At 28.1% G+C, this 14676-nt stretch overlaps 1 protein-coding gene across 1 annotated transcript in view; it reads left to right on the forward strand.

Moving 5' to 3' along the window:
- The window catches only part of LOC142317857 (suppressor of lurcher protein 1-like), a 545965-nt gene that overhangs the window by 343051 nt on the left and 188238 nt on the right, over positions 1-14676 (forward strand). The window contains exon 6 of the mRNA XM_075354406.1: positions 7940-8145. Within this exon, the coding sequence (XP_075210521.1) occupies positions 7940-8145 (206 nt within the window). The remainder of the gene's footprint in view (positions 1-7939; positions 8146-14676) is intronic.

Consider the following 14676-nt stretch of genomic DNA (forward strand, 5'->3'; position numbering starts at 1 on the left):
ATATACCTGTATTAGTATAAGTATTTTCCTTTAAAATAACAATTAGTCCGCTTAATTGTTTTCTTTAACCACTTACTTTTCATTCAAATTTATAACAATGAAATATTTCAAATATGAATAAACATATTTTCATTAAAAAAGTACAATTTTTAACATTAAATATTTTTTGAAGTGGAAAATGTTAATGTTAAATAATTTATTGCTTATAGAACTCACACTCAACTTTCTGAATTGGAAAGTCATTAGAAAATTTTTTATCAAAATAAAAATTCAAGTGCACATGAAAGAAGAAATTTTACTGAAAGTTTGAGTCGCTATTTTTAAATCTCTAATAATATTAAATGAATTTACAATTTTTTGGTGAATCATTAATAACACAACGCTAATTAAATCATTAAAATAAGTACTATGATTCCTACACATTTTTTTAACTGTTATATCGGCATATTCGTTTGTGCTTCAACTAATCTTGAAAAATCACGAAAAAGTTAATTTAAACTACACATAGACAATACATACTCACAAAATAGGAAGAGATAAATTACATAAAAATGAATAGTAGTTTGCCTAATTTACTCAAAAGCCCAGAAATCTCACAAGTGAAATTCATTACTGGTTAAACTTATAATCTTATTTTTCCAGTTTGAAATATACTGGTAATAGATTTTGTTCACTGAAAGTGACTTTATAAAATTGTCGTGTACGTTGTGGAAGTATTTTTACAGATTTACGTGCCTAAATTTTTCAAATTACATTAGATAATTATTCCGTAGGATGCATTTCTTTAAAAAAGTTGTTAAAGCATGTAAAGCTGTATGGAGAACTTCAATTTTTGGTATCAGTTAAGATTTTAAATTATGACTGCAAGAAGTTATAAAATTTAACGTTATACAGTACCCGGCAGAAATAACTCCCAAATTTTCCACCTCAGCTGATAAATTAGAACGCTAATAGTACAGGGACTGGCATCGGAACGCCATTTGTAGCGGATATGTTGCCATTTCAGTTACAACCTTCGAGAGGATCGCGCCTTTGTTATTGAAACGTATTATAAAAATGGTGATTCTGTTATCAACTCGCAAGTTTATTTCTTTCACTCTTTCGGCTAGGTCGAAACGCCGCGATACCCAGTAAGAAGACAACTCAGTTATGGGTGTCCAGTCTAGAGCTACCGGTTCACCTTTGAAGAAGAAACCACCAGGTAGGCAACGTTCGATCCCCGAAAATACTGAAGAAGTGAGACAAGAAGTTACACAAATTCCACGTTGCTCAACTCTTAAGCACACTGCTACATTAAACATTTCTGATCTGACTTTAAGGAGAATTTTACACGCCAATTTACATTTTCGTCCTTAGAAAATGATGATCGTGCTGCAGCTAAATGAACGTAACTTGATCAGCCGTATTGCTTCTTGCCAGGCTATTTTGGAATATGTTCTGATAAACTCGACTGTACTGTCATGTGATGAAGCCCATTTTAATTTATCGTGTAGGTGTTAACAAACAAAACTTCGATTCTGGATAGAAAATAATCTCCTACAACTTCATCAGTTGTACTCTCTGAACTCTGAACCCTGACCTCATGGCCTCTGAACTCTGAGCGCGTTACAGTTTGGTGTGCTGTTGTTGAATTTTGAAATATAAGCCAAATATTTTTGAGGAAGAAACGATCGGTTACAGTAACTTGTGAATCTTAATGTACCCGACTTCTTGCAACCAAGACTTAATGTGCTTGGAAATCAAGCCAAAAATTTATTTTTAGCAGGGCCACTGCTCTCGCCATAAAACAATAAATCAATTTCTTCAGAGAAATGTTTCCCGGACATCTTATTTCTCAATGGGGAGACATCCCATGACCGACACGGTCACCCGAACTTTCAGCATAGGATTTTTTTTTCTGGTGACAACTAAACGCTGAAATCTTTAAACAGAACCCTTGATTATTTAAAAGCTCCTATCCATCAATAAATCGCTTCAATGCCATTGGAAATTGCAAGAGATGAAATGATGAATTTGAGGGAGAGTTTAAAGACCTGTACAGTTAGTGAAGGTTGGCAAATGAACGATCTAATTTTTAAAAATTAATATAAAAGTATGTAAAAATAGATGAAAAACACTGTTCTTTCAGATTATATTTAATTTTTTTATAATTTCTATTTAATTACATTACAAATCGGGGAGTAATTTCTTCAGAACCCACTACAAGAGTTTTCCGCCGCAGATTTAGCTTCTCTGTATTTTATTTAAAAGTTTCTGGATTAGAAACTCAAACAAAATTGATATTTTTCACAAGCTATAAAATGAATATTCTCATTAAAAAGAAAAATTGAATAGAACTGGTGGTGAAAAAATAATCAAAAAGATAGTATTTAAACAACTTAATACATCCATAACAAAAATAAAAAGACTTGAAAAATATGTAAATAAAACATAATAAAAATATATTCAGGAAAATCTTAAATGAATATCTTAATAATATTTATTAAATTACATATTTTACCAATTATTTAAAAATAAATTAAAGAAATTTCAAGCACTGATGGTTAAAATTTGTTGTCTGTGTAAAAGTTGAAACCGGTCGCTGCTCGTTCAGTGCGTCTTTAAACAAAAACTTATGAATAAAAAAAATCAGATGATCTAGGCAACTACAGTCCAAGCGAAATGATTGTCTTCCTGATGAACTTAAATTGACAGTCTACCTCCGCTATGAGGGCTTTGCACCAAATTTTTTTTTCTTCTACAATTTACGTTTATTTTTTTTGCAAAAACGTGAATTGTATTGATTTACCGATAACGTTAAGCAGTTATATTGCCGTAAAAATTATCAATATTAATTTTTCCCTGTTTTGTAAGACTCACATTCTCTTTTGAAAAAATCACATATCAGTGTTCTATCTTCAATAAATAATGTAATGAAGACTTATTAAAAACAAATTTTCTCTTACATAACTATAGTACTAGCTTTTTAAATTACAACTTCATGAAATCAACATGCATTACTAAAGAAAACGTAACCAAAACTATTGTGAACTAAACGTTTTATACATGAAATTTGGTGAATGTATGGGATGGGATTTACTTTTTGCCTCCGTTGGTATATAATAAAATTTAAAGTAAAGATAAGATTGTAAAAACCGTTATTAATTTGTCATGAGAGGAATGCTATGTGTGATCATAATTTTAATATGTTACATAAAGCAGAATGAGTAATTTATGTAATCTGGAAACTAAGTATAGTTTATAAATTGGTTGGATTCTTATAAAAGTACTCTTCCAAATATATGTAATATTTTCTGAAGTAAATTAAGTAAAATCTTGAATTATTAAAAGAAATAGACACAAAAATGAAACATCTAATTTTTTTCGATGACTAATTCATTACATAAGCTTAAAGTTTTTGAATGGATGTAAATTTCTAAGGATATAAAAAATACCATCTCTGATGTGATCAAATCTGGAACATTTGAATGAAAGACTGAAACGATACATCTCTAATCCCCTATGAAAGTCAGCAAAATATTCTCCGTTGAAGGAATTTTAACTTAAAAATAATAACTTTAATGTCTCCTAGGATAAAAGGACATCCTACCTTTAAAATATAATAAATGTATACAATTTCTTAGTTGGTGTTTCAGTAAACAAAAGAAAATTTAATTAAATCATTTTAAGTAAAATTTTGATTTAAGTGAATTAAAAAGATTTAATTTTTAATTATTTGCCAGAAATATTACTGATAAGAATCACTAGTATAATTTTTTTATTTTCAATATTTTCACACTTTTTTAAAAGATTTATGGGAAAATGATGTACCTTTGTTTCAAATTTTATAAGCAGGGGATATATCGGCTATATTTTACCATTATTATTTTACTGTGTCTTCGGTTTCCTTCTTATGTTCACGGATAAATTTCCATTATATTTCCAAATGTTAGTGAATCCTTCTTATTGTGAAAAAAATGTTACATATTATTTTGCCAATAAATAATACAATAAAATACGATACTTCTCTCTGTATTCTGTTAACAAAATTGTTAGTGTATCTTTTGTTTATCTGGGCAATATTTGCATAAAATGTAGTTTTAATTTATTTTTAGTACTTCCTGATACTACTAGACGAAATAGTTATAAAAGAGTAGTTAAAGTCTGGATTAAGGGATAAAAAGGGAAAAGGGATATATGAAGTTTTAGAGGGATAAAAACTGAAAATGTTGCTAAATAAAACATAACTTTAATGGCTATTATGGCGATACTTATACTTTAATGGCTTTTACCTTAGATAATTTCTAATGGATTAGTTCAAACAAAATAACTATCAATATTTCATTGATAGTACATAATAATACGATACAAGAAAAAGGATTAGATATGAATGACATGATTCGTCTTTATGTATTAACTAATACGTAAAGTATAAATTTGTTAATGCCAACTGAAAAGTAAGATTGTGCTCAACAAAGAACTAGCCAAGTATAAAAAAATTGTACTTTAATATTTTAAACATTTATTTACAAGTAATTATATTTAAGTATTTATGTATATATATAGATACATATATTTTTTCACTTAACGTAGGCCCATATCGTCAGTTTCATTAATTGAGAGGATTATTAAAAATGTAGATCTATAAACTGAAAACTGTGTCTAGTACAATTTGGTTAACGTTTCTTTTACAGTATGAAACTGATTGTTTGATTCCATTCTATCTGCCAGATTTTAGAAACCTCCTTTTTTAAAGAAGTAGATTAGAGAGAAATATTAAAGAGGGGAATCACGTAATAGAAGTGTAATACATCATATTAAGAAATGTAGGTTAATGGATTTGGTTCTGGAAGGAAGTATGAAGTGCAAAAACTAAAAAAAAGAATATATGAAACAAATAATTAAAAACCTAAGACGTAAGATGCATGTTAAGACTAGCAAAAAAAATTTGCACGAAATAGAAAGAAATGGAAAAAAATTTCATTAGTATAAAGACAGTGGATACATTTTTCGAAATTATTAATTAAGCCAGTTTTATGAATGAAACTGATATTGCGATAAACAATATTGTATGAGCACATAAAATTAAAAAGTAATTAAATCTACTTTTCAATATTATAAATACTTTCTTTACTTTATCTAGCTTTGTTTAAATTTATATTTATTTATGTAAATAACGGATCTCCGTGATGGAGTGGTGTGAACGTTGTTCACACCACTCCACCACGGAGATCCGTGTGAACCACAGTAATTAATATAATTACTGTATAAGTAATCATTATTTTATGACAGTCATGAAAAAAAGTTTTCGCAAGGCTTTTCTTGTAAAAAAAAATATTTTATGAAAACAAATTTGTTTTTGTATGATACTAATATTGGTACGATATATTCAGAAATTTACTTTGTTCACAATTTTTTTAACTTATATAAATTTATGATAAATATGTATATTTGTAAACAATTCTGATAAATTCTGTTTTGTTTGACAAAGAATAAATTTCATGTTTAAAACAATATTGTAGAATAAAGAACATATTTTATCAAATTACTACTTTTTATGAATAATAGAGTGCAGGAAAAATATGAAACTTGTATCTTTAAGAGTACCTTGATTCGTTATTTATTTGTTAGGGAATCAAACAATATATTTCTTAAACAACTCCTAAGAGTATTATTAATCATTCTGCAAGGAAAATATCGGCTTAAGGTACATCTACATTTTTTTTTTAGATAGATTTATTTTTTCTCTTAAAAAAAAAAAATTATAAAACAAATATAATTTATTCATTTGGATCAAAATTCGAATTTCTGCCGATATTTGCTTGTGTCAGATTAATTCTGTATGCAATGAAATTTTCAAAATAAAATCACTTTTATGAGTTGTAATTTCTATAAGATTCATAGTTGTTTGCTACATCAAACTGATTTATATTCGAGTAATTTAAAAAATTCCTTGGACAAAAGGAGCTAGAAGAATAAATCTCAAATGCAGTAATCATAGATTACGAAAACAATCAATTCGAATCTTAACACATAAGATAATTAACTAACATAATCTGTAAAATTTTAATTTCAGTATTATGAAGATTTTTCATATTGATTGATTTCTTGGAAAAATCTTTCTTCCATAAAAGCAAGATTTACGTGTCCGATTTAAAAGGATGTTTTGCTCTTTCATGAAATATAGGTTTGAATTAAATTAACGGGTATTCAAAGAGAAGTCAAGCGACGTAGTTTTCTAATAATGAGAATTATTTGGACAACAAATGATTAAATGATCCTCTTTTTTTAGTTAAAACATTTTTTGGAGATTTTTAATATTTATTAAAACATAAATAGCCGTTTTTACTAAAGGATTTTATAAAAATCTGTTTAATATGAAAAAAGTAATTAACTTTTGAGAACGCAAAGAAACGAAGTTGCCAGTTCTCACACTGCAATACAGAGAGAAAGAGTGGGTGAAAGTGAAAATGTACGGAGAAGGGTTTTAGAGAGATAAGGATAGAATGAAAGAGTGTGAGAGCGCAAAATGAATTTTTATGGATGAATGAATGAAATCCAACAGGAATTCATTTATTTATATTTTTCTAGAACAAAGTTAATAGTAACAACCAAATAGGTTCTTACCTTAGTTCCGTTGTCGGTATAAATCGAATTTTTATTACATAAATAATACTTTAATTAATTTTTTTTTACATAGAAAAGATCATTAAAATATGTTCGACGTTAAACTAAAAACATAACCTTATTTTATGCAGATTAATAACTTATACGCAGTATGTAAATATACCAATTTTTTTTTTCTGTTTTAAAGTTTCTCCAAGTATTAATTGTTTTAATTATATATTTTTTTTTTATTTCAAAACACATTTTACTAAGTTTTTCGTGGTTTTATGTAACTATTTTCTTCTATTAATAATACAAACACATTTAAAATTTAACAAAAAAAAACGTATAAATAATTAATTATTGCTAAACAATATATGTATAGTACAACTAAGTACTAAAATACGTAGCGAAATGATATATCATTACACTTGTGTACAAACTACAAAATTACGGGCACATACGAGTACGTACTAATTTCCTGTTACATATTACACGGGAATTTAAACTGAGTTTCTCTTTCCCATCACAATCCTGTTATAAATTAAAATAGTAAAATCTGTTCATTCTGTAACAGTATTAATCAAACATAGTAGAAGCAAAAAGGTATTATTTTTTTAATTTTATTGAAAGCCAAAATATGTTTTTTTTAACTCTTGTTTTTGAATTAACCATCAGCGTGATTAGTAAAAACGGTTAATAATAAAAAAATTCCAAACATACCATTATATTTTAAGAGAAAAGTCGATGTATTTTATCTACTATTTTTCTTAATGAAGTTACTTTTAATTCGAACAAAGCAATATAATTGGACTAAATTTGATATTGTTTATAATAATAATTTTTATAAAATTCTAATTTAATTTCAAGTAAACTTAAAAAAAAATCTACAAATAATATCTAAAGTTCCAAAACAAAAGATTTTTTCATTTTATTATAGATAAAATATAATTTCTCTAACATAATTACTTTCCTTTCATAGCCTTTGCAGAAGGTTATTATATAATACGATTATGCATACACTATCTTAAAATAGTTAACTGGTAGTCTGATAGGTTTCCTCTAATCATTATTTCATCACACCTTTTGAGCTAGCAATGAAAAATCAAAAAATTGCAATTGTTTTTATATGAAAATACAGTAAATAATCTATTTAAAATGTTCAAAAGGTAAATAAATATATTCTTTTCTCCACTTTAGATAAAAGATGTATCCAAAAATTACTCAGTTGTAATATTGAATTTCTCTTAATTAAAATTTTTAATGTTCGCAATTTATCATTTGTTAACAACTAAGTTTTAATGAGTGTACGTCCGACGGCAGTATTCTAAACTGTATGATTTTCTTTATACAGCTGTTTAAATCGAGCAGACGTCATGCGAGTACATGATGGTCGGGGAGATTCTTCTCCTGTTATTCGAGAAGTGTGTAATGAAATTAATGAACTAGAAGTATTATCGACCGGGTCAGAACTTTTCATCGAGTTTGTCGCCGATTCACAATGGCCTGGTCAAGGTTTCAAAGCTACTTACCAATTTCAACCGCAGTTACAAAACTCAGGTAAGCTTTTATATGAATTATATTCTCTTTATATAATTTAACTTTTAATAAATTCATATTGAAACGCATGTATTAAATAGTAAATTACTTCTCAATTCAGTAATTATCAAAACGCTATCGGTTTATTTAATTCATTAATAGTCTTCTTTCTCGTTAGACAATCATAATTTTCTTAAAATGTAATAATAATATGATATGCTACCTTAAACATATTTTAAACTTTTATATGTTTACCATACATTTAAAGTTTTCATCGCTATACTAATGTTAAGTTTATTATATGTTCTCTTTTACTTGTTTTATTTTTAAGTAAATTAGTTGAAGGCATTGTTGTTTTCTTACTTTAAATCATGTACTTTTGTTTGTCTGCCCTTCAAACTCCAGAACTGTTCAAAACTTTTCACAGGTCGTTTTCAAATGATTATTCTTAACTTTGAAAGTGAATTTAAAAAGATTTGAAAACTAATCAAAATGATACAGTAGATGTTAGCAGATTTTTTTCTTAAAACTTAAAAACTAAGATTGTTCTACTCTTTATATTCTTGTGTGTATTATTGAACAATTCGAAGATAATTTACATATATAAACGATTCTATAGGTAACAATATGGATGCTATCATAAATTCTAAGAATTATTATAATTTTAATTAAAATAATTACAAAGATAAATGATTTTTTCAAAAACTATATTCACTAAGGTTGACTACTTGTTTGTAGTGGTTTTTTACGTGATGTAATTCTTTTGCGTCACGGAAAACGCAAAATTTTTGTTATTTTTTTTTTTTTTTTTTATATATTTGTTTTACACGGAAGTAGCTAAACTTCAAGAAAGCTTTCAAACGTCAGTAAATGATTGATAAAGACTTTATTTAGCCATCAGTGCAAGTAGAGAGAGCTAATAAAAAAGGAATTAATTATTTAGATACATTATGTTAATTTACATTTTGTTTTTTATGTTTCACAATTAGAAAAGAAATACTAATAATAAAATTGGTAAAAGAAAAATTTGAGTTTTAAAGTTTGGTACCATAGAAAATTATACTGTTTAGTGTAAGGCAGTAGCTAAACATGTTGGCATCTAATAACAATTACTGCATATATGCAGCATTATTATATATATATAAATATATATATATATAAAATAATGAAATAAAATAGAATAATAAAAATACATTTGTAACTTTGCCAACCCATCTAATTTTCATCATCGTACGGTAGCACCATAATTCAAATGCTTCAATCCTTTCTTTCTCTACTTCCCTAATATCCAAGTTTCACTTTCTTAAAGGAAAATATTCCACTTAAACATCTTTAGCAGTTTCTTTCCTCAGTGACATATTCATATTCCTTGCCGTGAAAAATCTGCACATTTTGTTGAGTTCTGCCTTTGTTCGGATGGTGAAGTTCACAACTTCTATCTACGGTTACCTTACTTACCGGTAGGTGAAGTAGTCTACGGTCAGAAATTTTTCACCTTCTAAGTCGCAGTTTTAATCAATTCTAATCTACTTGCAGCATGATTTTAGTTTTTTCTTTATTTATTTTTAAATTATATTCCGAAACTTTTCCAGCCTGATTATTAAAGGTTGGTCATTTTCTGCAAGTAAATGTTATCTGCAAGGTGTATCATATTGACTTTTACTCCATGTATACTTACACCTCCAAAATTTCCCGCCTCTTTTTCTCACTTGGTTGAGACCTCTCTCGATGTAATCACTGAATAAAACTTGTAAGAGTAGTCATCCTTGTCGTACCTTTCATCTGATACTCGGTGATCACATCGAGCATAAGACAAAAAAAGCATTGGACAAAAGCTTCTTGGTGTCCACACATTTTGCCCGCCAGCTCACCTACATAAAAGATAAAGTTTCTGAATTACGCTCCTTTTTTGGTACTTTATTCCTGCCTCTTTCAAGAACCTGAATAATAGATTCCAATTCACTCTATCATATCACTCTATCATATTCACTCTATCATCTATCGTATTTTATATATCAACAAAAGCAATGACTGTGTTTCAGTTTTTTTTGGCAACATTTTATTCAATTACATTAATATTGCTATACGTGTATCTCTACATCTTCTGAACCCGACTAATGTTCATAAATAGAGCCTCTATTTTTCCTTAATTCTTCTCAAAATGATGGACGTGAGCTTGTTGATATTGCAAACATCACGATTCTCCGTGTTCATTATATTTTACATGATGTTTTCTATATGAGAAGCTTTCTTCTCGGTGGGTCTTTTGTTAACAGTCGCCCAAAACAAATTCGACTGAACACTTCTCAAGGATGTTTATAATTATTTAAAAAAATTTCGACTGAGTTTCTTTGGCGTTTTATACCTTGTAGATTAAACATGGATTAACCGTTATATGCCAGAGGCCAAATTATGAATATCAGATGAAAGAGCGCAAAAAATCTGAAAATGTGTCCTACTGCAGAAAAATTCATGGCTACATATTTCAAGTTAAACATTCAAATAGGGCCAAAAATATAGTGCTCTTTCACTATCATAATGCGCCTTCACACACCTTTCAGGTTGTTGCTGTAGAACTCCGTGACCAAAACTTAAAAAAACTTCCACACGCAAAACATTTGCTAGATTGGTTCCCAGTAATTACTTTCTCTTCCAAAACTTGAAGAAGAGACTCGCCGGAAGAAGATTCATTTCAAACGATGAGGTAAAAGCTGAGAAATCTGCTTAGTTTTCAGAGAAATTTCATTACAGAGAAAATAGTATAAAGTTGGTAAATCGATGGTTTAAATGTACGGATATGCCAAGTGATTACGTTGAAAAAGATTTGTCTAAAACCCTGTTTTTTCTTGCTAGAGCTTTCCGAAAAGTCCTTCTAACCTCTTTTTACTATTTTTAGAATATTTATTTTATTAATGAAACAACAAGTATGAACCATAAATTCATGAGGAAGTGAATCTAGTTTATTTGTATAATTTTAAATAAAGCATCTTTCTTAAGGTATATATTGGGTATATTCTACACAGTCAACGCTTGTACAAAAGAAAAATTTTCATAATTCCTGAAAAGTACGAGTATATTTGTCAAAAATATAAGTAGTCCTGTCACGTATAACTTTCAGATTGCAAGTTAGCTTGCAAGCTGATAGATTTACTTAGCTTGTAAATCTGATCTCTAAAATGTCTTGCGTGTTTTAAATATAATAATCTGTATTTCTCTATGCATGATATTTTAACTTCTGTTTAAATATGGAAAGTGTGATGATGAGAGAGAACCGAAATGAGATAGAAAAAGAAGAAATTAATGAGTTGAATGTATATTTTGTTTAATTATGTAGTTCTCGTAATAAAAAATATTCGACGTCACTATATTCACTTCTTATTTATATACTTTTAAATATAACTTATTAATGATGCTCATCATCCAATACAAAGAAATCCATTTCCAGAATTAAAAAAAAATCTTTCAGTGTGAATACTTTACTTAAAATATCACATTGAAAAAAAAAGAGAGTAAGAACATTAAATACTTGAGAGTATTCGAGCACCAAATCCGAAAAAAAAAATTTTTTTAATTATAATATTTTAAAATTCATAATTAAGTTTTATTATTAAAACCATTAAATTTGTTTATTGGAGAAAATAAAAATAAAAACCGACTTAAAAAAATAATAGTACTAAAAATAACTTATATTGTGATTTATTAACTAAACTGAAAGTATTTACAACAAATTTGAAGTCGGTGCCAGCAAACAAAAGTTAAAGTTACGTTAAGTAAGAACCTCAACCGACCGCTAGGCGGCTAAACGGGATTCCCAAATGTAAAATGGGATCTGACGAGATATAAGAGAGAGAGTCTCACGATCATACCTCATTTTTAGTTCGCTAAGACATAATATATACTTGGCGATAACATATGTATCTAAGCGTTTATAAATTATTCTTGTATCTTAATTTTGTATCTTGCATTTTATTATTACATTATATTTTTGCAGATCTCATTTTATTTTAGTAAAACTTCTATTACCAATTTTGCATGATTTAGGATTTGTATTATGTTGATCATAGGTGTTTTTTTTTTGTTTAACTTGTGTTGGCTGGCACCGACTTCAAAAATAGTAATTTGTTGTAAATATTTTTACTTTAGTTAATAAATAAAAAAATAATTATTTGTAACTCTTTTTACTACAACTGTTTTTATGAAGTCTGTTTTTAATTCTATATTGTATAAATTATTTTACATCACAATTTTCAGTAATACCTATATACATAAAGTTAGTAAATTAAGTTGTATAAAGTCGTATATATATTATTATATAATTAAAATATGGGTAGGCCTTCTAAATGAGCTGATCAAATGAGACATTTAAAGGAAAATTGCCAAGAAAGGAATGATCGTTTAAGAAAAAATAATGAAAGAAATTTCATTAATATTTCCGTAGAGACTTTGAACAACGAGAATATAGACTCTAAAAAACGAAAACGTACGAGATCGCACAACAGTCGTTTCTTATGAAAGAAAGTCTAGAGAATCATGCTCATTCTGTCAGTTTAATGCATAAACGTTTGTCAAACGAAATGCAAGAGCAACGTTCTCACCGCCTCGGCTTGATGTACGAGGAAGGAGAGTTACCGTAAGCTGTACTCAAAATTTGATTACGAGACTATTATATTTTATGTTGTTAGACTATTATATTTGATTACGTCTTAGAATGAAAGACGTTGATGGTTGCGAAGATATTTCACCAGTTTGTCCAACATTTCAGCAGACAAAGGGACACGGTGAAGTAGAGCTTAGGATGCTATTATGCTAATATTAAGCTGAGCTGTAACTGTTCACAAAGTGCAAATATAACTTTGACAGAACTGTGGTAGACATCGGCAAGAAATATTCTGTCAAGGGACAGATTTATGCCACTCTTAGTCGAGTTAAACCTTTAGAGGGCATCGCCTTCTCTGATTTCGATACAAAAATGTTATTAAATAGACAACATTATGAAAAAATATGTGACATAAATGATGAGATTGCGTAACCTATCCAATTTATAGGTTTCATTATTGCGAGTTGACATTTGGAAGTACCCAGTTAAAATAGCTGTTTATAATAACTGTAAAATACTATTTACTGCAAAATTATAATTTTTACTTCGCTTCATAGAGAACAATATCGGTTGGGAGCCTGTTGTATTACTACTTATTCAATATTGCAAAATTAGAATTTATTATAGCAAAATGTAAATATAAATGTTTACAATAAATTATAAATTTGCAATTAGGAATATATTACACTTTTTCATCATTTTACATGAATATCAAATGCACGTTTAATAGTTATATGGAAATAGTTCAAAGTACCCAAGAAAATAAAGGAATGATTATTTAAGGAAGAAAATGGAGAAAAAATCCCACGAATGTTTCCACAGAGACTAAATAGGCTGTTATTAATATCATAGTCATACAGAGAGTAACTCTACTGGAGCAAGCAGTCAGCAGCTACGAGTGTCGAGCCGTTTGGTTTTTGGTATTTTTCCTAAGGTCATCATCAGATTTAGTTGAAATTTATTTGAGACCACTGCAAAAGTATACTCTTTCGATTAAAAAAAAAATATCAAAATCGATTTACTAACGACGCAGATATTGTGTAACATACATTAAATAATCTGATGTTGACCCACATGACTTCCTAGTACGCCTATCAAATTACATACACACATTTTTTTTAAATGAAAAGTACATAATATTTCATTTCATTAATAATTTTTGATATTTTTCATATCTCTTTTATATTGTTGTTATGAATTATTATTTATCGTAAAAATATTTTTACAATCAAAGGTTAATAATTATTAATAAATCAATATATTTAAATTAAAAAGAAGAAGAGTTAAAAAACAAAAAAAGAGATGGAGTCTGATTCGAACCGATATGCCTTTCTCTTCAATGATCCAAATATTTTATTAATTAAACTTTTATTTGGCTATAACTCTAGAACCAATGAAAATAAGTACTACTTATGATATATGGCTAAAAAGCACTCTCAATGAGAGCTTATTACTGCAGTTAAGAAAAAGTCAAGAATCGAAATCTTTTGGGATTTTGGACTTTTGTGGACACTTTTGGTTCAGTAGATTGCAATCAGATAGGGAGGTACACAACTAGATGTTACAACAGTCCTACATCCAAAATTTCAACATCGTACGGCTAATCGGTTTTGAGTTAAATGAGATAGATACGTACGTACAGAGTCATGCCGAAACTAGTCAAAATGGATTCAGGGATCGTCAAAATGGATATTTTCGTTGAAATCAGAAAACCGAAATTTTTCGCGATTACAATTCTTCCTTTACTTCGTATATGGGACTAAAATGTAATAAAATATACATTCTAGTTGAGAACCTACTCTTTGAAAAAAAAATCTATTCATTAAAATTGCGTAATAATCGTTAATTCTAAATTCGCATTAACCAATTTAAAAGGAAAATGCAGAAATTATCTATCAAAAGGCATTTATTCAAACAATTGGATCTATTAGGGAATTTTTTTAGTAGATTAGAAA

The sequence above is a fragment of the Lycorma delicatula genome, chromosome 1, assembly GCF_047948215.1.
Source record: "Lycorma delicatula isolate Av1 chromosome 1, ASM4794821v1, whole genome shotgun sequence".
Classification (NCBI taxonomy): Eukaryota; Metazoa; Arthropoda; class Insecta; order Hemiptera; family Fulgoridae; genus Lycorma; species Lycorma delicatula.